The sequence below is a fragment of the Anabrus simplex genome, chromosome 4 (assembly GCF_040414725.1).
Source record: "Anabrus simplex isolate iqAnaSimp1 chromosome 4, ASM4041472v1, whole genome shotgun sequence".
Classification (NCBI taxonomy): domain Eukaryota; kingdom Metazoa; phylum Arthropoda; class Insecta; order Orthoptera; family Tettigoniidae; genus Anabrus; species Anabrus simplex.
In genome coordinates, this window is record NC_090268.1 from 4,172,566 (window position 1) to 4,195,717 (window position 23,152).

At 38.2% G+C, this 23,152-nt stretch overlaps 1 protein-coding gene across 3 annotated transcripts in view; it reads left to right on the plus strand.

Annotated features, from left to right (window-relative positions):
• Kap3 (kinesin associated protein 3) overlaps positions 1 to 23,152 on the plus strand; it is a 388,285-nt gene that overhangs the window by 30,572 nt on the left and 334,561 nt on the right. For 2 of the 3 annotated variants that reach the window (XM_067144995.2, XM_067144996.2), the window contains exon 5: positions 23,011 to 23,147. The exons of the other annotated variant lie outside the window; for it this stretch is intronic. In XM_067144995.2, the coding sequence (XP_067001096.1) occupies positions 23,011 to 23,147 (137 nt within the window). The remainder of the gene's footprint in view (positions 1 to 23,010; positions 23,148 to 23,152) is intronic. 3 annotated transcript variants of the gene reach the window in all.

Consider the following 23,152-nt stretch of genomic DNA (forward strand, 5'->3'; position numbering starts at 1 on the left):
ATAAACATCTTAAGAAGACAATGTTATTGTAATTTCAATTGACCTCTGAATGAATAGCAGCATCGCTTGGAATCCAACCTTTTTTTGATTTCCATGACCAACAACTTAAGGATTATTTTTACAACTTGTTACTTTTATACGGCACACTGGACCTTTTTATGGATCTGTTTTTTAACATAATGTAGTGTATCTCTGGATTCTCAAACCCCCACGTGCAAGTTCCAAAAAACTGAAGAGCCTTTCCAGCATCCATGTGTTTTTACGTCTTTGAATATCTTTAAAAAAAAATGACGTAACTTCGCCTCAGTTGTTCTTCGAATATACAGCAGCACATTTAAGAAGCCAGCGTATGTTGAATTCCTTGACCCACAACTGAATAATTTCCATCCCTAACAACTTTTTAATGCTATATGGTGCACTGCCTCCTCTGCGAACGATGTGACCTTGCCGCGGTGGGGAGGCTTGCGTGTCCCAATGATGCAGATAGCCGAGCCGCAGGTGCAACCATATTGGATGGGTATCTGTTGAGAGACCAGACTAAGGAATGGTTCATCGAAAGGGGGGTAGCAGCCTTTCGGTAGTTGCAAGGGCGGCAGTCTAGATGATTGACTGATACGGCCTTGTAATAATACTCAACATGGCTTAACTGTGTTGATACTGCTACATGGCTGAAAGCAACGGGAAACTGCAGCCGTAACCACCTCCCGAGGACATGCAGCTCTCTCTGTATGAATGATGTACTGATGATGGCTTCCACCCGGGTAAAATATTCCAGAGGTAAACTAGTCCCCCATTCGGATCTCCGGGTGGGGACTACACGAGAGGGGGCAATCATCAGGAAGATGGATACTGACATTCTGCGAGTCAGAGCGTTAGAAGTTTGAATCGTTGTGGTAGGTTAGAGAATCTGAAAAGGGAGATAGATAGGCTAAAGTTAGATGTAGTTGGTATTAGTGAAGTACGTTGGCAGGAAGAACAGGATTTTTGGTCAGGCGACTACCGAATTATCAACACGAAATCAAACAGGGGTAATGCAGGAGTTGGTTTAATAATGAATAAGAAAATAGGGCAGCAGGTAAGCTACTACGACCAGCATAGTGAAAGAATTATTGTCGCCAAGATAGACACCAAACCAATGCCCACCACAATAGTGCAGGTCTATATGCCCACTAGTTCAGCGGATGATGAAGAAATTGAAAGAATATATGAGGAGATAGAAGATTTAATACAATATGTCAAAGGTGACGAGAATCTAATTGTGATGGGAGACTGGAACGCAGTGGTAGGCCAAGGAAGAGAAGGTAGCACAGTAGGAGAATTTGGATTGGGACAAAGGAACGAAAGAGGAAGTTGGCTGGTTGAATTCTGCACTGACCATAATTTAGTCCTCGCCAATACTTGGTTCAAACACCACAAACGACGGCTGTATACGTGGACGAGACCTGGAGACACTGGAAGGTATCAAATAGACTTCATTATGATTAGGCAGAGATTCAGAAGCCAGGTGTTGGATTGCAGAACTTTCCCAGGAGCAGACGTGGACTCTGACCACAACTTGTTGGTCATGAAATGCCATCTGAAGTTGAAGAAATTGAAGAAAGGAAAGAATGCAAAAAGATGGGATCTAGACAAGTTGAAAGAAAAGAGTGTGAGGGATTGTTTCAAGGAACATGTTGCACAAGGACTAAATGAAAATGCCGAAGGAAACACAGTAGAGGAAGAGTGGAGAGTCATGAAAAATGAAGTCAGTAGGGCTGCTGAAGAAATGTTAGGAAGGAAGAAAAGATCAACTAAGAATCAGTGGATAACTCAGGAGATACTAGACCTGATTGATGAACGACGAAAATACAAGAATGCTAGAAATGAAGAGGGCAGAAAAGAATACAGGCGATTAAAGAATCAAGTGGATAGAAAGTGCAAGGTAGCTAAGGAAGAATGGCTGAAGGAGAAGTGCAAGGATGTCGAAGGCTGTATGGTCCTGGGAAAGGTAGATGCTGCATACAGGAAAATCAAGGAAACCTTTGGAGAAAGGAAATCTAGGTGCATGAATATTAAGAGCTCTGATGGAAAGCCACTTCTAGGGAAGGAAGACAAAGCAGAAAGATGGCAGGAGCATATCCAACAGTTGTATCAAGGTAACGATGTAGATAATTTGGTTCTGGAACATGAAGAGGCTGTTGATGCTGATGAAATGGGAGACCCAATTTTGAGGTCAGAGTTTGACAGAGCTGTGAGTGACCTAATTAGGAACAAGGCACCTGGAATTGATGATATTCCCTCTGAATTACTGACTGCCTTAGGAGAAACCAGCATGGTAAGGTTATTTCATTTAGTGTGCAAGATGTATGAGACAGGAGAAGTCCCATCCGATTTTCGGCAGAATGTTGTTATACCTATTCCCAAGAAAGCCGGTGCTGACAGGTGTGAAAACTACCGCACCGTTAGTTTAGTATCTCATGCCTGCAAAATTTTAACACGTATTATTTACAGAAGAATGGAAAAACAAGTTGAAGCTGAGTTGGGGGAAGATCAATTTGGCTTCAGAAGAAATGTAGGAACACGTGAAGCAATCCTGACTTTACGTCTGATCTTAGAGGATCGAATCAAGAAGGACAAGCCCACATACATGGCATTCGTAGATCAAGAAAAGGCATTCGATAATGTTGATTGGACCAGGCTATTTTTGATTCTGAAGATGATAGGGATCAGATACCGAGAACGAAGAATTATCTACAACCTGTATAAAAATTGGTCTGCAGTGATAAGAATCGAGGGCTTTGAAAAAGAAGCAGCAATCCAGAAAGGAGTGAGGCAAGGCTGCAGTTTGTCCCCTCTCCTTTTCAATGTTTACATAGAACAGGCAGTAAAGGAAATCAAAGAGAAATTTGGAAAGGGAATCACAGTCCAAGGAGAGGAAATCAAAACCTTGAGATTTGCCGATGATATTGTTATTTTATCTGAGACTGCAGAAGTTCTCGAAGTTGCTGAATGGTATGGATGAAGTCTTAGGTAAGGAGTACAAGATGAAAATAAATAAGTCCAAAACAAAAGTAATGGAGTGCAGTCGAACGAAGGCAGGTGATGTAGGAAATATTAGATTAGGAAAGGAAGTCTTAAAGGAAGTAGATGAATATTGTTACTTGGGTAGTAAAATAACCAGCGATGGCAGAAGTAAGGACGACATAAAATGCAGACTAGCATAAGCAAGGAAGAGCTTTCTTAAGAAAAGAAATTTGCTCACTTCAAACATTGATATCGGAATTAGAAATATGTTTTTGAAGACTTTTGTGTGGAGCGTGGCATTGTATGGAAGTGAAACATGGACGATAACTAGCTCAGAAAGAAAGAGAATAGAAGCTTTTGAAATGTGGTGTTACAGAAGAATGCTGAAGGTGAGATGGATAGATCGAATCACGAATGAAGAGATACTGAATCGAATTTGTGAGAGGAGATCGATTTGGCTAAATTTGACGAGAAGAAGAGATAGAATGATAGGACACATCTTAAGACACACAGGACTTGTTCAGTTGGTTTTTGAAGGAAGTGTAGGTGGCAAGAACGGTAGGGGTAGACCAAGGTATGAGTATGACAAACAGATTAGAGCAGATGTAGGATGCAATAGTTGCGTAGAAGTGAAAAGGTTAGCACAGGATAGGGAGGCATGGAGGGCTGCATCAAACCAGTCTATGGACTGATGACTCAAACAACAACATGGTGCACTGGACTTTAATCGTAAATAAACAACGTGACTTCGGCTCAGTGGTTCTTCAATTGGATACCAGCATCTTAAAGGAGCCAGCATATTCTAATCTCCTTATCCAGCAACTCAAGGATTCCTTTCTATAACATATTTTTTAATGCGCACTGGACTTTTTATGAATCTCTTTCATAGAGTTATTTTTTAACATAGTGCTGCACAATATCTCGCATGGTATGTACTTTTTCGAGACCTTATGTGTCTTTACATTGTTTAATTTCTTCGGTATTTGTGTTTTAATTTTGCTTTAGGCTGACGATGACCAAGTACTAGGTCGAAACTAGCCCCTAATCTCTTATGTAATTTAAACTCTTTACATTTTTTATTGAAAAGGTGGACCGTAATAATGCATTAATTTATTTACCCTATTGTAATCACAGTTCAATACGGATCTATCATTATGAAACTTATTTCATTTAATTACTTAGCCAACCAGGCGAAATGTAAAGCCTATTTATACTTAGGTTTAAATGTTAAAATAGCCAAATTAGGCAAGGATATCGAGTTTCTTAAACAAAGTATTACATATAATTTGACACCAATTTTCTCAAAGGCTACTTGAAAAGATTTCGACCTTCTCCTCACATTGCTAAAACCCAAATTAAAACGAACACAATTTGGCTAAGAGAAGAAATTAAATTCCTATACAAGAAAAAATCTTTCTTGAATCATAGATTATATGAAACTCTCCTCATGGCTGCAAATTTACTTTCAAGTGTTCAATGGAATTTATTTCAATCTCTAATTGATAATAGACTTTTCAACATATTAGCCAAGAAACAGAAAATCTTGGATAAGAAGCTTTGTATCCTAAAAGTTTCTAAATCTAATTACAACCTTGCTACTGATAATAGAAATTCCTCTAGCACAATGATTCATTTTCGTCCACTGATTATTAATTTCTCAAATGTTGTTCTGAATGATGACAAAAATTCAATTTTAGCCAAAGGTCCTAATCACAATTGGCCTAATCTTAACATGCTTGACACCTCTACTACTGTGATCTTAGAATCTGAACTAGCCATCAGTAAATTACCCCTTGAAGAACAGGATAAAGTTAGGTTCGAAGTAAAACGTAAAATTAACAACATTCTTAACTCAAATTTGAACCCCAACATCCCCATCAGCAATAAAGAATCAATCATTAATCAAAAGCGATTACGCACTCTTAAAAAGAAGATTTCTGGTAGTAATCGTATTGTCACTAAGGCTGATAAGGGCAATACCACCATTATAATGGAAAGAAATGAATATATTGATAAGACTAAAGATTTCTTTTCTGACAGTCCATTCACTGTTGTTAAAAAGGACCCTACTCAAAAAATCCAACGCCTACTTAAACAAACTCTTAAAAATACTTCATTCCTTTTAACTGAACAAGAAAAAACTAAATTTATGAGCATGAATCCAAGCCTTCCAACCATTAAGGCCCTTCCTAAGATACACAAACCCGGCGTCCTTATCTGCCCGATCATCAATTATAGACCAGGTCCACTTTACAAGGCTTCTCAATTCATTCAAAAGTTTCTAAGAAGATATCAATTTTTATCTAAAAAATCTTAAAAATACTACAGAGTTGATCGAGATCTTAATAATTTTCATAGCCAACCTAATCATTCCCTTCACTCATTCGACTTTGTTAATATGTATCCTAGTATTCAAACTTCTAAATAATACCCTATCATTGACAACAATTTAAGTAAATATAGCCACCTAAGTGCTTTGGAAATACAAGATTTTATGTCTATCCTGAAATTGGTTTTAAATAATAACTATTTCACTTTTGACTGTATTATCTATCAGCAGGAGGGTTTGGCCATCTTAGCTGAAATCTACTTGGATGTTTTAGAACATACTAAAATTGATAATAATAATAATAATAATAATAATAATAATAAAAACAACAACAACAATAATAATATTCTTTTTTGGGCTAGATATGTGGATGATGCTTTAGTAATCCTAGATGAAAGCACAACAAACGCTACTTCTACTCTTGTCAACCTTAATAATATTGACCCGCACATAAAATTTATGCTCGAATCTGAATCTGACCAAAGAATACATTTTTTAGACTTAACCATCATTAAGCAACCATATTCCTTAAAATTCAGTATCTTCAGAAAGCCTACCCAAACATCTTTCACTGTTCGTCAAGATTCCTCTCGTCCACAAATCCATAGAAGAGCAGCTTATAATAGTATGGTTCATTGAGCCTATACTGTCGCAATGACCGAAAGTGATCTTAAAAAAAGAATTGAACAATATCCGTATGATTGCTAAACTCAATGGGTACAATAGTTCTTTCATTGAAGGTGTTATCAATAAATACAAACATCGCCCTATAACCACTCTGAAAAAATAAAAACCAAAAGTTTCTTTATTTTCTACCTTTATGTTCAATAAAGATATTTATAAGGTCACTAACGTTTTTAAAAAACATGATGTTAAAATCTCCTTCAGAACCAACAATAATAACGCTACAGTCTTACACAACTCATCATCTGTTAATAGAACTAATTGCTTTTCAAAATCCAGTGTATATAGGGTAAAATGCAACAGCTGCAATTTTTCTTATATTGGACAAACAGGAAGAAGCTTTAAAATACGATACTTGGAACATTGGTCAACATTATTATTGATTTAAGAAGCGCTGATGACTAGTTCTTCCTCGATGTTCTTCTTCGTTCCCAATATCTCTTCTAGCCCTGCTGATAATTTCTCCTTTCACTCCTGTGAAAGGGGCTTCCGACTTCTAGGTGGGGTCCAAGACTGTACCATAGAACAAAATTTGGAACAATCTTCTATATCACTATCTGAAATCCCAGCTGAATCCAAGTCCTTCTGTACGTCATTAAGCCACAAGCTTCCAGTCTTGTAGCTTTTAACCAAAGAGAAGATCTTCTTGGTAAGCCTGTTGCTGTCCATTCGTTGTAGGTGTCCGTTGTACTTAAGCCTCCTACGTTGCATGCTGGTATTGGCTGGTTCTAAATATCGAAACAGCTCAGAGTTCGATATAAGTCTGTAGGTTCCGTCTGGGAGCAATCTTGGACCATGAATTTTCCTGAGGATACGTCTTTCGGCTTAACTCTAGATCATCCATAGTGCCTTTTTTGTTCATCAGGAGGGTTTCTGAGGAGTACAAATACTGTGGTCTGACAACAGTTTGGTAATGACAGATCTTAGCATTTTTCATCTTGGTACGCTGCATTGAGTTTGTTACACGTTTCTAAGATGGATGTACAGTCTCTACCATTGGGGTGGACCCATTCACCAAGATAGCGGAAGCGATTGACTCTCCCAATCGTTCCATGTATGGACGTTAAAGGGAGGTTTCCGGGATGCCGAGTCTCAAAGTACTTGGTTTTGTCGTACGATATCTGTAATCCTGTCTTCACTGCTATCTCGTGCAGGGCTTCGATAGCAATGACAGCATCCTTAGAGTTGTTGGTTAGCAATGCAATGTCATCTGCAAATGCTAGGCACCTGATCTCAATCTTTTGGGTCTCGGCTCCAATGGCAACTGGTTTGATTTCTAGACTCCTCAGTATACATTCCGAGTTCTTGATGACTTCATCAAGCACTAGATTAAACAGAATGGGTGAGAGGCCATCGCCCTGTCGTACTCCGGTTTTTATTTTGAAACTCCTTATAGTTCTCCCCTGAACTTCGCCTTAGATGTTGTATCCGTAAGAGTCTGTTGGATGAGGTTGCGTGCGTTGTAATCGACACCTCGTTCTTGCAGTACGGAGAAGTGTCTGGCGGTCGATGGAATCATAAGCTTTTTTAAAGTCGACGAAAACCACAGTGATGTTCATACGCCTTTCTTGTTTTAGCTGGAGAATGGTTTTTAGGTTGAAGATCTGCTCGATGCAGGACCGTCCATGCCAAAATCCTCCTTGATATTCACCAATCGTTCGATCACATTGGCTTTCCACATTGTCCAGTAAAATCCTTGTGTGTTGTTGACATCACTGCGCTCACCTTTCTTATGTAAAGGGTGTATGATGGCTGATTTCCAGTCACGAAGTATCCAGCCAGTCTCCCAGCAGTCGACCAAGATCCGGTGTATGGCCTCTGTGATCTTATTTCCACCTGTTTTTAGAGCTTCCGCAATGATGCCATTTTTTCCGGGTGCTTTGCAGTTCTTAAAATGTCCGATGGCATTAGCAACTTGCTGCATCGTTGGTGGGTTAGATGGGAGGTGTATCTCTGGAGGATCTTCAACAGCTAATCTTTACGCGGGCTCTTCACAATTGAGCAACTGTTTAAAGTAGTTTGCCAAAAGTTCCACGTTGTGGCGGTTACAGGTGAAGGCATTGTGGTTTATACCCCGAGAGTTCCTCTTTGAAGGCCCGAGAAAAGTTTCTGGTGTTGTACATTTTGAATTCTTCATCTAACTTCTCCAGTCTTGACCGATCGTAAGATCTTTTCACACTTCTGATGGTCTTACTTGACAGTTTCTGCATCATTCTGAAATTCTCCCAGTCTTCCTTTCGTTTAGTCGAGTAACACTTCGTCCAGGCTGCAGCGCGCTCATCAATTGCAAGATCGCATTCAGTATTCCACCATCTATGTCATCTCTTCCTTCGAGGTTGTCCGAGGTTATTGGTCGTTTCGCATATCGTGGACTTCAGTTGGTTCCAATCTTTCATATAATTTGCAAGATGTCAGTTGCAAAACATTCTTTATTCTCCGACAGGAATTGGGGATCAATCCTTGGTGGAATTGTGGTAGAAGATTCGTTTGGGCAGTAATCTGGTCTTTATTTGTGTGAAAAAATGGTCAGAATCAACATTCCAACATTTACAAACTCTGACATTCATGATCTCTTTCCTGCATTTTACACTGATTGCAACCATAAATTTACAGACATTAAACATGATATGGTAATTCTCAAATTCCTTAACATAACAGAGAATTGGTTTATACATCTAGACCAATATTTTAATCCAAACTTCAATCTTAATAACATTTCCAAAAAAACTAAACATTCTTTTTGACCTGCTCATTCCGCTTTTCAGACAATCAGAATCAAATATTAAAGGTCCGATTTTTCATTCTATTTATGGTACTTTTCTTAAACAATCTTCCATATCACATTTCTCAGCCCCGCCTTAATAACCTCTCCCCCCTCCTCCCCATTTTATCTCCTTCCGTTTTTCTTTTTTTCCTTCACCTCCCCAAGATTTCCTTTGAACTTCACCTACCCCCATTTCTCTCTTCAGCTTATTACAACACGTATTAATTCCCTTATGACATATTTTATTTAAATACACTGACTGACAGAGCAAATGCAACACCAAGAAGGAGTGGTTCGAAAGGGATGAAAGTTGGGGAAAAAACAGAGACGGCGCGGACGAGTAATTGATGTTTATTTCAAACCGATATGCAGGTTACACAATGCGCACGGCATCGACTCAGTAGGATGTAGGACCACCGCGAGCGGCGATGCACGCAGAAACACGTCGAGGTACAGAGTCAATAAGAGTGCGGATGGTGTCCTGAGGGATGGTTCTCCATTCTCTGTCAACCATTTGCCACAGTTGGTCGTCCGTACGAGGCTGGGGCAGAGTTTGCAAACGGCGTCCAATGAGATCCCACACGTGTTCGATTGGTGAGAGATCCGGAGAGTACGCTGGCCACGGAAGCATCTGTACACCTCGTAGAGCCTGTTGGGAGATGCGAGCAGTGTGTGGGCGGGCATTATCCTGCTGAAACAGAGCATTGGGCAGCCCCTGAAGGTACGGGAGTGCCACCGGCCGCAGCACATGCTGCACGTAACGGTGGGCATTTAACGTGCCTTGAATACGCACTAGAGGTGACGTGGAATCATACGCAATAGCGCCCCAAACCATGATGCCGCGTTGTCTAGCGGTAGGGCGCTCCACAGTTACTGCCGGATTTGACCTTTCTCCACGCCGACGCCACACTCGTCTGCGGTGACTATCACTGACAGAACAGAAGCGTGACTCATCGGAGAACACGACGTTCCGCCATTCCCTCATCTAAGTCGCTCTAGCCCGGCACCATGCCAGGCGTGCGGGTCTATGCTGTGGAGTCATTGGTAGTCTTCTGAGCGGACGCTGGGAGTGCAGGCCTCCTTCAACCAATCGACGGGAAATTGTTCTGGTCGATATTGGAACAGCCAGGGTGTCTTGCACATGCTGAAGAATGGCGGTTGACGTGGCGTGTGGGGCTGCCACCGCTTAGCGGCGGGTGCGCCGATCCTCGCGTGCTGACGTCACTCGGGCTGCGCCTGGACCCCTTGCACGTGCCACATGTCCCTGCGCCAGCCATCTTCGCCACAGGCGCTGCACCGTGGACACATCCCTATGGGTATCGGATGCGATTTGACGAAGCGACCAACCTGCCCTTCTCAGCCCGATCACCATACCCCTCATAAAGTCGTCTGTCTGCTGGAAATGCCTCCGTTGACGGCGGCCTGGCATTCTTAGCTATACACGTGTCCTGTGGCACACGACAACACGTTCTACAATGACTGTCGGCTGAGAAATCACGGTACGAAGTGGGCCATTCGCCAACGCCGTGTACCATTTATCGTTCGCTACGTGCGCAGCACAGCGGCGCATTTCACATCATGAGCATACCTCAGTGACGTCAGTCTACCCTGCAATTGGCATAAAGTTCTGACCACTCCTTCTTGGTGTTGCATTTGCTCTGTCAGTCAGTGTATTTTCTTTCACCTGACCATATTTCTTTTTTCCTTGCTGTCATTTATTCAGGGTCAAATGTATGGTCTGCATTGAACTGCGAATTTACATCCACCTTTATTTAACTCTATATATGTTAATCATCCTCGCGTAACATCCATCGTCCTTCAAGATTCTAGAAACAGAAGAACTTTCTTCTAGCATCTTACTTTGCATTGACATTTATTTCAAGTTTATAAACATCTTAAGAAGACAATGTTATTGTAATTTCAATTGACCTCTGAATGAACAGCAGCATCGCTTGGAATCCAACCATTTTTTGATTTCCATGACCAACAACTTAAGGATTACTTTTACAACTTGTTACTTTTATACGGCGCACTGGACCTTTTTATGGATCTGTTTTTTTTACATAATGTAGCGTATCTCTGGATTCTCAAGCCTCCACCTTCCTTCAAGTTCCAAAGAATTGAAGAGCCTTTCCAGCATCCATGTGTTTTTACGTCTATGAATATCTTAAAAAACGATGTAACTTCGTCTCAGTTGTTCTTCGAATGTACAGTAACACATTTAAGAAGCCAGCATATGTTGAATTCTTTGACCCACAACTGAAAAATTTCCATCCCTAACAACTTTTTAATGCTATACGGTGCACTTGACTTTAATCGTAAATAAATGACGTGACTTCGGCTCAGTGTTTCTTCAATTGGATACCAGCATCTTAAATGAGCCAGCATATTCTAATCTCCTTATCCTGCAACTCAAGAATTCCTTTCTATAACATCTTTTTAACGCTCACTGGACTTCTTATGAATCTGTTTCATAGAGTTATTTTTTAACATAGTGCTGCACAATATCTCACATGGTATGTACTTTTACGAGACCTTATGTGTCTTTACATTGTTTAATTTCTTCGGTATTTGTGTTTTAATTTTGCTTTAGGCTGACGATGACCTAGTACTAGGTCGAAACTAGTCCCTAATCATTTATGTAATTTAAACTCTTTACATTTTGTATTCTCAGACTTTTTCACTCCTGATCTCGTCCTTCCTGGTCTTCTGTATCATGGTGCGTAGGAACTTCATTTCTGCAGCTTGGAGTTTTGAGTTGTCTTGACTTGTTAACGTAGTAGTTTCCACGCTATACGAGAGAATGGGGGTATAATGTGATTTATATAATGTCATCTTTGCTTTTAATGATACTTGTTTATCCCACAGTGGTAAAACGGAGTTGCCTTGCTAATTTGACTATCCATCTCATACTTTGCAAGGTTGTCTTTTGATACTACCCAAGTACCAGTACTTCAACGTTGGAACACTGTCCAGTTTGGCGTCATTTATTCTAATTTGTGGTTTGTCATGTCCCCTCTGTAACTTCATCACCACCTTGCTGATATTTAAATCATACCTCTTAAACTCTTGACTCCATTTCTGCAGCTTTTCCTCCACATCATTTTCGGTTTCACCCCAGATCACCACGTCGTCTGCCAAGTCCTACTGCTCTTTCCTTTTTTAGAGCCTTTATTATTGCATCCATCTCAGTGATAAATATGAGGTCTATGTTTTTTTTTCTTTTTCAAGTTCCATTTGTTTCTAAAAGTAAATTGCATAGTGGCAGGAAGCGGCTCTGCACGTTGTACGATTGTGCTGCTCCATCGCTACAACTGCCGCCAGTGCTGGCTCCAATCCCTGAGTCGTCACCGAGCTACGGGCAAGTAACGATGGCCGCAGCGATCGATGCTCCCGCCACTTGTGAGTTGCGAAGTGTGATTCGTTTCCTTCAAGCGGAAGGATGCAGTGCTGCTGAAATTCGTCACAGGATGAGTGAAGTGTACGATGAACACTGTGTGAGTGCCATTGCTGTGAGAAAATGGTGCAGGAAATTTGCCGAAGGTTGAACAGACGTCCATGACGAAGGTGGTCAAGGACGGAAGTCGGTTGCTACTGCAAGGTTGGTTGACCGAGTTAATCAAGTGAATACAAAGTATGTTACAAGTGTTTATTTATATATCCACCTATTCAATACAAAGAGATCTTTTTAGAAATTAAATATTAATATAAAATGTTAAGGGACATGTTTCGCCCATATTAAGGGCATCATCAGCCTCAAATTCAAACCTGTATGGTGAAAAATCAGGATCCTGATTGCTCTTACAAGCCATAAAAAGAGGATATCATTGTAGGTGTCAGTCTAAACATGCAAAATATTAGAATGTCCTTGGCTAAAATTGCAGTATCAAGCTGCATGTCATAAGTTCACATGAATATACTTTCCGGAGCGTTGAAAAACTTGTTGGGGTAGGGCAGTAAACAGCTCAGTCTTCATAATGAAACAGAAATGTGCCTCCTTGAAGATGATAAGAAAAAGCAAAGCTGATACACTGTTACAGATGTCAATATCGTATGTTGTGATAAGACAACAGATCTCTTAAATGGCTGTTCAGCTGCCTATAGTCTATTTAACTGGCTGAAGGAGTGAAAGTCGAATGTGTTATGATAAGATAACAGTCTTCCTTACGTAATTGTGGGAGCAAGGAAAAAGCATTCGGTTGTCTATAGATGTATTTATCTTATTTGAAGGACGAAAGTCGAAGGTTTATCGACGTTGATAGAGCTCTTTGGTGTGAAGTCTGTAACAAGAGGAGAGTGAATGCTTAGGAAGGTATTTTTGAAGAGAATGTGGGTTTAAAGAAAGGTAAAACATGGAAAATGTATAAAAACACTTACCCTTTTGTCTGTGAAGATGTAAATCAGTTATGGAAAGGTTAGTTGAAGAAAAATAACGTTATGTGTAGGTTCATTTATTTCTTTGACTGTTAATTGCAGTTGCTATGGTAGTGTTGAATGACTGACACTTGTACTTCTGGTATTGTATCGATGTGAGATTGGCGGAGGAAGGTGTGGTTGAGGGGAGGGGGTAGGCGGAGCGTTAAATTTATGTGTTGTTGGTTGCGAGAGATTTACATGGTCGGACAGGGAGGGAGTCGTGTTGGGTTGCGGGAGAATTGTGGGGGCGGGCATGAAGGGAGTCAAGTTAGTTAAAGTTGTGGAGGTTCTAGAAGATGTTAACTTAAGATTTTTAAGAACGTAGTTATGTTTTGAATTTAGAGTTTGCAATAATTTGGGTAAACTTTCGTATAATGGATTCTTGACTTCAATTAAATCATTGAGGTTTAGATTTTTGTTGTAGTGTTGGTCCAAAAATATATAGATGGTTTCAAGTTCATTCATCAACTTTCCTTTGTCTACTCTTTTAATAATTGTGAGATCTCTTTCTATTGTTGTGAAGTGATGTCCTGTTTCTTTCATATGGGAGCTCATTGCTGAAAATTTATTGTGCTTAATGGCATTATAGTGTTCTAAGTACCTAGTTTGAAAACTCCGGCCTGTTTGACCAATATAAGAGGCGTTGCATTGCGTGCATGTGAGCCTGTATATGCCTGATCCTGAGTAAATGTTTTTACTTGAATTGACTGTGTTGTGATTAAAAAATAATTTTTGGTTAGTGTTTGTTGTTCTAAAAGCTATACTGGTATTTTTGTTTTTTATTGGGTTCAAGATCTGGTGAACGTTTGGATTGTTGTAGGTGAAGGTAACGAATTTAGATTTTTTGGGTTTGTCAGGGATGAGGTTTGTTGTTAATTTGAATTTGACCTTATTTATTAAACGGTTAATCATTTCAGGTTTATATCCATTGATTTTTGCTAAATCCTTTATATAATTTAGTTCTGTTTGAAGGTTCTTGGGTGTGAGAGGGATTTTTAAAGCTCTGTAAATTAAACTGTGAAATGTGGCCAATTTATGGGAGTTAGGATGTAAAGAAGTATTTTTGATTGTTAATGGGGTGTGAGTAGGTTTTCTGTAAATTTTAAAATCGAAGTTGCCATTAATATGAGTTACTGTGAGATCTAGGAAATTTAAGGATCCACTGACTTCATCTTCCTTGGTGAATTTAATATTTTGGTCTAGGTTGTTTAAATAATTTAAAATATCGGTACTGTTATTGAGATCTTTATTGATTATTACGAATGTGTCGTCTACATACCTAAGCCATAAGCTAAGGCCTTTTATTTTATTTATTATTTTATGATGTTCTAAAGAATCTAAATAGATGTCAGCTAAGATGCCTGATAAGGGATCACCCATAGCTAGGCCATCTTGGTGGTAAATTTTACCATTAAAGGTGAAATAGTTGTTTTTTAGCACAAAATTTAGGATTTTTATGAATTCTTCTAACTCAAGCTTGCTGAGGTTGCTGTGTTTTGCGAGGTTGTCTTTGATAATATTTACAGTTTCCTTTGTTGGTACATTAGAATACATATTAGTAATGTCAAAAGAGCACATAATGTGATTTGGTAGTAAGGTGAATTTTTTTAAAATTTCGCAGAAGTCTATTGAATTTTTTAAGGGGGATTTATTGTTGAACCTGTAATGTCTTTTTAGAAAATAGTGGATATATTTTGAGGTTTTATATGTCGGACTACTTCTACAGTTGATGATTGGGCGTATGGGTGTGTTTTTCTTATGTAATTTAGGCAATGCTCTGGCTGTGGGGGTTTTAGGGTTCAAAAGGATTAGTTTTTGCTGTTCTTGTTCATTTAGTAAAAATGTGGAATTCTTTAATAGTGTTTTTAAATTTCGTTGGATTCTTATTGTGGGGTCTTTATTGACTATTGTGTAAGTTTCATTTGTGAAAAATTCTTCTGTTTTTTCAATGTAATCTTTCTTATCTATTAAAACAGTAGTCCCTCCTTTATCGGCTTTAGTTACTATTATTGCAAACTCTAAATTCAAAACATAACTACGTTCTTAAAAATCTTAAGTTAACATCTTCTAGAACCTCCACAACTTTAACTAACTTGACTCCCTTCATGCCCGCCCCCACAATTCTCCCGCAACCCAACACGACTCCCTCCCTGTCCGACCATGTAAATCTCTCGCAACCAACAACACATAAATTTAACGCTCCGCCTACCCCCTCCCCTCAACCACACCTTCCTCCGCCAATCTCACATCGATACAATACCAGAAGTACAAGTGTCAGTCATTCAACACTACCATAGCAACTGCATTAACAGTCAAAGAAATAAATGAACCTACACATAACGTTATTTTTCTTCAACTAACCTTTCCATAACTGATTTACATCTTCACAGACAAAAGGGTAAGTGTTTTTATACATTTTCCATGTTTTACCTTTCTTTAAACCCACATTCTCTTCAAAAATACCTTCCTAAGCATTCACTCTCCTCTTGTTACAGACTTCACACCAAAGAGCTCTATCAACGTCGATAAACCTTCGACTTTCGTCCTTCAAATAAGATAAATACATCTATAGACAACCGAATGCTTTTTCCTTGCTCCCACAATTACGTAAGGAAGACTGTTATCTTATCATAACACATTCGACTTTCACTCCTTCAGCCAGTTAAATAGACTATAGGCAGCTGAACAGCCATTTAAGAGATCTGTTGTCTTATCATAACATACGATATTGACATCTGTAACAGTGTATCAGCTTTGCCTTTTCTTATCATCTTCAAGGAGGCACATTTCTGTTTCATTATGAAGACTGAGCTGTTTACTGCCCTACCCCAACAAGTTTTTCAACGCTCCTGAAAGTATATTCATGTGAACTTATGACATGCAGCTTGATACTGCAATTTTAGCCAAGGACATTCTAATATTTTGCATGTTTAGACTGACACCTATAATGATATCCTCTTTTTATGGCTTGTAAGAGCAATCAGGATCCTGATTTTTCACCATACAGGTTTGAATTTGAGGCTGATGATGCCCTTAATATGGGCGAAACATGTCCCTTAACATTTTATATTAATATTTAATTTCTAAAAAGATCTCTTTGTATTGAATAGGTGGATATATAAATAAACACTTGTAACATACTTTGTATTTACGTACATTTCAATACGGACCTAACATGAGAATTATAACATGTAATGTAAAAGCCAACCAGGCCTATTATATGCTAAACAAATTTCTCAACCTGAAGGTTAAGATTAGCAGTTTAAGTAAAGACATAGCTTTCCGAAAAGAATGTCTGAGACTAAAACTAGTACCAAGATTCTTAAGACATGTCCAAAGGAGAAACTTATCAGCTCGTAACTTACTAAAAACCCAAAACAAAACTAATGAAATCTGGCTTAACACTTTGGATGCCGACCCATAATAGGGCGTCATATGCATAGAATGCCAAGCATGTTTCAATGGATTTTCCATTACTGTATAAAATTTGTTATTTACGTCTCATTTTAAAAGATATGGAGGTGAAATTGGGTATGTGAGCTTGATATACTCCAAGGAATATAAACATGTGAATTGCATTTCAAAAAACAAAATTTTGTGGAATATTGTGCACAAAAATAACATTATTTTTTATTTAAAGAAAGGAAAAACATAATTTGAAATTAATTAGCACATTTTACACTAAATCCAAAGTGACAATGTGAAGATATTTCATCTTAACTCTTATCGGGGATGATATATACCAATTTATATTGTTAATGTAGGTCTATTTTCCCATTTATAAACTAATTTCCAAAAACATTGAACATGTGGAGAGAAAGACACCAACAGTGTAACCTGTCAACGACTGGATATTTTATGAATTTTGGGAGAGTAATAGTAATCATTTGAGAGAACTGTGTTTAATACCAGTATTGTTTACTACAGAACAGTTTAGAAGATCAGAATAACATACAAAATCAACTAATAGTGTCTGGAGTGAAAGTGTAAAGAACAGATTGAAATATTCTATGGGTGGAGGGAGCATCAGGATGAGGTAGGCCTACATGTTTTGGTCCTGGGATTTGATAAAAATGGTGGGGATGGACAACATTACTTTCAGGGAATATGCATTCAGTCCAATAACCATCTAATTCACTGTCTCTGACATTTTCATTAGCACTGTTACTATAACTCTTTGATGTTGCACGAAATGTTGTAAGCCCATTAGCCAATGGCACGGCTTCATCCTCCCTGGTGCGCTATCTGAAGACCCCAGAAACATCATAATTATCAATTTCGCTAAAATTAGAGTCGCTTACATCTTCAAAGCACCCCAAAAGTTCCTCAATTTCTTCTCCCGAATTAGGCCTACGTGACGACATGCCTTGTTGTGATAAATGTACTATTTACAACTTTACTACGACCTAAATAAATTGCTAAGTAACTATAAATACAGTAGAAATAATAATAAAGTTAATATATTGCGATAAGTAACTCAAATGCGTCAATTAGAACGTAAAATTATTGGAAACAAATCACAAAACGCGGACATAAACAAAGAAGGAGGCTGCCATATTGGATCATAGACGTCAAGCGCTCACAGATCATACACTCAAAATCGACGAGTAAACTAGCAAAAATGAAGCTATGTCAGTGCCATCTAATGACATAAGAAGAATTACAAACATTCTACCTTCTTTCTACTTGATTTGTGGCGCAATATAGCGCCTTACTGCATAACTACACCACTTATACGAGGGTGACGTCTATCAATACCTTATAAAACACGACGTAATCTTCTTCGATTATACAACAGCTAAGAAGAAGCCAGCATTCAACCTACTATTCTTCTTTATTGCATCATTTAGTGCACAGTGGTCTTTTATAATATACGGCGCACCGAACTTTACATAAATTCCGCTCAGTGCTTCGTCAATTTGGATGAGTTATTATTTTTAATATATCTCTACTCAACTTCCCACTTGGTATGTACCTTTAAAGAGACTGTACTTGTGTTTACATTGTTTATGTTTTCTTCGATCTTTGACTTACTTCAGGCTGATGATGACCTATTACTAGGTCGAAACTAGTCCCTATGTAATTTTCATTTTGTATTGAAAAGGTGGACCAATAATAATATATTATTTTACTCTATTGTAATCCTGGCATTTTTCGTACAGAATGTAAGTGCCGATGCATCGGCACCTTGGCACTGTAAGAGTTAAGGACGAAATAAAAACTTTCTATAAAAAGAAGCCACTCTTAAACTTACAACTGTACAAGCTACACTTATCGGTGTCGCAATATGTGAACCCTATAGAATGGAATTCATTTCAGTTACATGTCGATTATAAATTAAATGATATACTAAGCAGAAAACAATTCACATTAGATAAAAAACTGGCTCACTTAAAAGAAAATCAGCTACAAGCACCCATACACTTAAAGAAAAGAGTTCCTTCTTTCAACAACTCTCCCGCCGTAGTTAACTTGACGAACACAAGCTTCTCAGAAAAAGAAATGGAACTTTTAGGTAAAGGTTTAAAACACAATTGGCCTAGTACACAAAAAGAAAACGATGTTATCACCACCATAGCAGAAGTCGAGACGAATATTTCAAAACTTCCTCTTGAATTACAAAATGACACTAGATACGAGATAAAAAAGAAACTTCCAACACTAATTGAAGGTTTAAATAAAGACGCTATTCTCAATCATTTAAAATTAATTAAAGAGGTAAAAAACAAAGTAAAAGATAACAACATAATAGTAACTAAAGCCGATAAAGGAGGGACTACTGTTTTAATAGATAAGAAAGATTACATTGAAAAAACAGAAGAATTTTTCACAAATGAAACTTACACAATAGTCAGTAAAGACCCCACAATAAGAATCCAACGAAATTTAAAAACACTATTAAAGAATTCCACATTTTTACTAAATGAACAAGAACAGCAAAAACTAATCCTTATGAACCCTAAAACCCCCACAGCCAGAGCATTGCCTAAATTACATAAGAAAAACACACCCATACGCCCAATCATCAACTGTAGAAGTAGTCCGACATATAAAACCTCAAAATATATCCACTATTTTCTAAAAAGACATTACAGGTTCAACAATAAATCCCCCTTAAAAAATTCAATAGACTTCTGCGAAATTTTAAAAAAAATTCACCTTACTACCAAATCACATTATGTGCTCTTTTGACATTACTAATATGTATTCTAATGTACCAACAAAGGAAACTGTAAATATTATCAAAGACAACCTCGCAAAACACAGCAACCTCAGCAAGCTTGAGTTAGAAGAATTCATAAAAATCCTAAATTTTGTGCTAAAAAACAACTATTTCACCTTTAATGGTAAAATTTACCACCAAGATGGCCTAGCTATGGGTGATCCCTTATCAGGCATCTTAGCTGACATCTATTTAGATTCTTTAGAACATCATAAAATAATAAATAAAATAAAAGGCCTTAGCTTATGGCTTAGGTATGTAGACGACACATTCGTAATAATCAATAAAGATCTCAATAACAGTACCGATATTTTAAATTATTTAAACAACCTAGACCAAAATATTAAATTCACCAAGGAAGATGAAGTCAGTGGATCCTTAAATTTCCTAGATCTCACAGTAACTCATATTAATGGCAACTTCGATTTTAAAATTTACAGAAAACCTACTCACACCCCATTAACAATCAAAAATACTTCTTTACATCCTAACTCCCATAAATTGGCCACATTTCACAGTTTAATTTACAGAGCTTTAAAAATCCCTCTCACACCCAAGAACCTTCAAACAGAACTAAATTATATAAAGGATTTAGCAAAAATCAATGGATATAAACCTGAAATGATTAACCGTTTAATAAATAAGGTCAAATTCAAATTAACAACAAACCTCATCCCTGACAAACCCAAAAAATCTAAATTCGTTACCTTCACCTACAACAATCCAAACGTTCACCAGATCTTGAACCCAATAAAAAACAAAAATACCAGTATAGCTTTTAGAACAACAAACACTAACCAAAAATTATTTTTTAATCACAACACAGTCAATTCAAGTAAAAACATTTACTCAGGATCAGGCATATACAGGCTCACATGCACGCAATGCAACGCCTCTTATATTGGTCAAACAGGCCGGAGTTTTCAAACTAGGTACTTAGAACACTATAATGCCATTAAGCACAATAAATTTTCAGCAATGAGCTCCAATATGAAAGAAACAGGACATCACTTCACAACAATAGAAAGAGATCTCACAATTATTAAAAGAGTAGACAAAGGAAAGTTGATGAATGAACTTGAAACCATCTATATATTTTTGGACCAACACTACAACAAAAATCTAAACCTCAATGATTTAATTGAAGTCAAGAATCCATTATACGAAAGTTTACCCAAATTATTGCAAACTCTAAATTCAAAACATAACTACGTTCTTAAAAATCTTAAGTTAACATCTTCTAGAACCTCCACAACTTTAACTAACTTGACTCCCTTCATGCCCGCCCCCACAATTCTCCCGCAACCCAACACGACTCCCTCCCTGTCCGACCATGTAAATCTCTCGCAACCAACAACACATAAATTTAACGCTCCGCCTACCCCCTCCCCTCAACCACACCCTCCTCCGCCAATCTCACATCGATACAATACCAGAAGTACAAGTGTCAGTCATTCAACACTACCATAGCAACTGCATTAACAGTCAAAGAAATAAATGAACCTACACATAACGTTATTTTTCTTCAACTAACCTTTCCATAACTGATTTACATCTTCACAGACAAAAGGGTAAGTGTTTTTATACATTTTCCATGTTTTACCTTTCTTTAAACCCACATTCTCTTCAAAAATACCTTCCTAAGCATTCACTCTCCTCTTGTTACAGACTTCACACCAAAGAGCTCTATCAACGTCGATAAACCTTCGACTTTCGTCCTTCAAATAAGATAAATGCATCTATAGACAACCGAATGCTTTTTCCTTGCTCCCACAATTACGTAAGGAAGACTGTTATCTTATCATAACACATTCGACTTTCACTCCTTCAGCCAGTTAAATAGACTATAGGCAGCTGAACAGCCATTTAAGAGATCTGTTGTCTTATCATAACATACGATATTGACATCTGTAACAGTGTATCAGCTTTGCCTTTTCTTATCATCTTCAAGGAGGCACATTTCTGTTTCATTATGAAGACTGAGCTGTTTACTGCCCTACCCCAACAAGTTTTTCAACGCTCCTGAAAGTATATTCATGTGAACTTATGACATGCAGCTTGATACTGCAATTTTAGCCAAGGACATTCTAATATTTTGCATGTTTAGACTGACACCTATAATGATATCCTCTTTTTATGGCTTGTAAGAGCAATCAGGATCCTGATTTTTCACCATACAGGTTTGAATTTGAGGCTGATGATGCCCTTAATATGGGCGAAACATGTCCCTTAACATTTTATATTAATATTTAATTTCTAAAAAGATCTCTTTGTATTGAATAGGTGGATATATAAATAAACACTTGTAACATACTTTGTATTTACGTACATTTCAATACGGACCTAACATGAGAATTATAACATTTAATCAAGTGATCCGGGCGACACAAGGGTTTACGATTTGTGAACTTTCCACAAAATTTCCGGGCATTTCATGGCATTCCCTGTACAAAATTGTGACCACAGAGATAGGATACTGAAAACTTTGTGCCCGTTGGGTCCCAAAGATGTTGAGCGAGAACTACAAAACGACATTGCACAACCGTATAGTGCCAATGTGACAAAAGAACTTCTCCAAAAGTTCAAGTGGGAAGTCTTTGACCACCCACCTTACAGTCCTGACCTAGCACCCAGTGATTATCACATCTTCAGAGAAATGAAGGCGTCGCTACCAACGAAGAGCTTCAGGACGCTTTAAGGACCTACCTGAGCTCACTGGTGGCAGACTTCTTTGCAGAAGGTATAGAAAAGCTGGTCTCTCGTTATGACAAATGCCTCGACCTTCATGGTGACTATGTAGAAAAATAAGTAAGAATGTACAAATCCTTTGGTAATAAAAACATCTTGTTATATCAATACATCTATTATTTATGGCCTATTGGAACTTGGAAAAACCAGCCTTCGTAAGAGGGACGACAAAGCACTGCCTTGCAAAACTCCTCTTTGTTTCAAACCATTTGGACACCCCGCAGCCCACTTTCACACAACTTCTGGTTTTATCATACAGCATCTTCACTTTTGCAATAAGACTGTCGTGAACACCGAGCTCTTTCAGGCATTTCCAGATATGCTCCCTTGATACACTATCACAAGCCTTTTCGATGTCTAGGATTAGTAGAAAAAGTGGTTTCCCCAGTGCTTTTCCATTAACATCCTGACAGCAGTTGTGCTTTACAGTTACACTGAGAAATTGGTAGATTATGTACAAAATAGCATAGTGACTGGTTAATTTTCATTGCTGTTGCTGATAAGCAAGCTGAAGAAACTGAGTGCTCAGCTGTTGACTTGAAGAGGGAAAGAAGAACAAGAGGGTGCAACAAATGCTGAATTTCTAACATGAGGTGGAGTGAGGATGTAATCATGTGGCAACAACCCAACATTGAGTCTGAATTGAGTACTGTTATTGAAGAACTGGATGGAGGGCAAGGAGCTGTTAAGTTCTACCTATACTATGATCTTCCTTTTTCTTTTGTGGAGTGTCTTGTATCAGGCACTTTTGGTATTCCTTATAACACTATGCCCTGTTTTGAAGTGTTTTAGAAGTACAGTATAAGCACAAACAGTAAGTTACAATGATTTTTACTCTTCCAGAGTCTGTTCTGAGTGCCCTGGCTCGAGTTCTGAGAGAAGACTGGAAGAAAAGCATCGACCTCAGTATAAATATTATCTACATTTTCTTCTGCTTTTCTGCTTACAGCCAGTTTCATAATATTGTACTTCAATACAAGGTGAG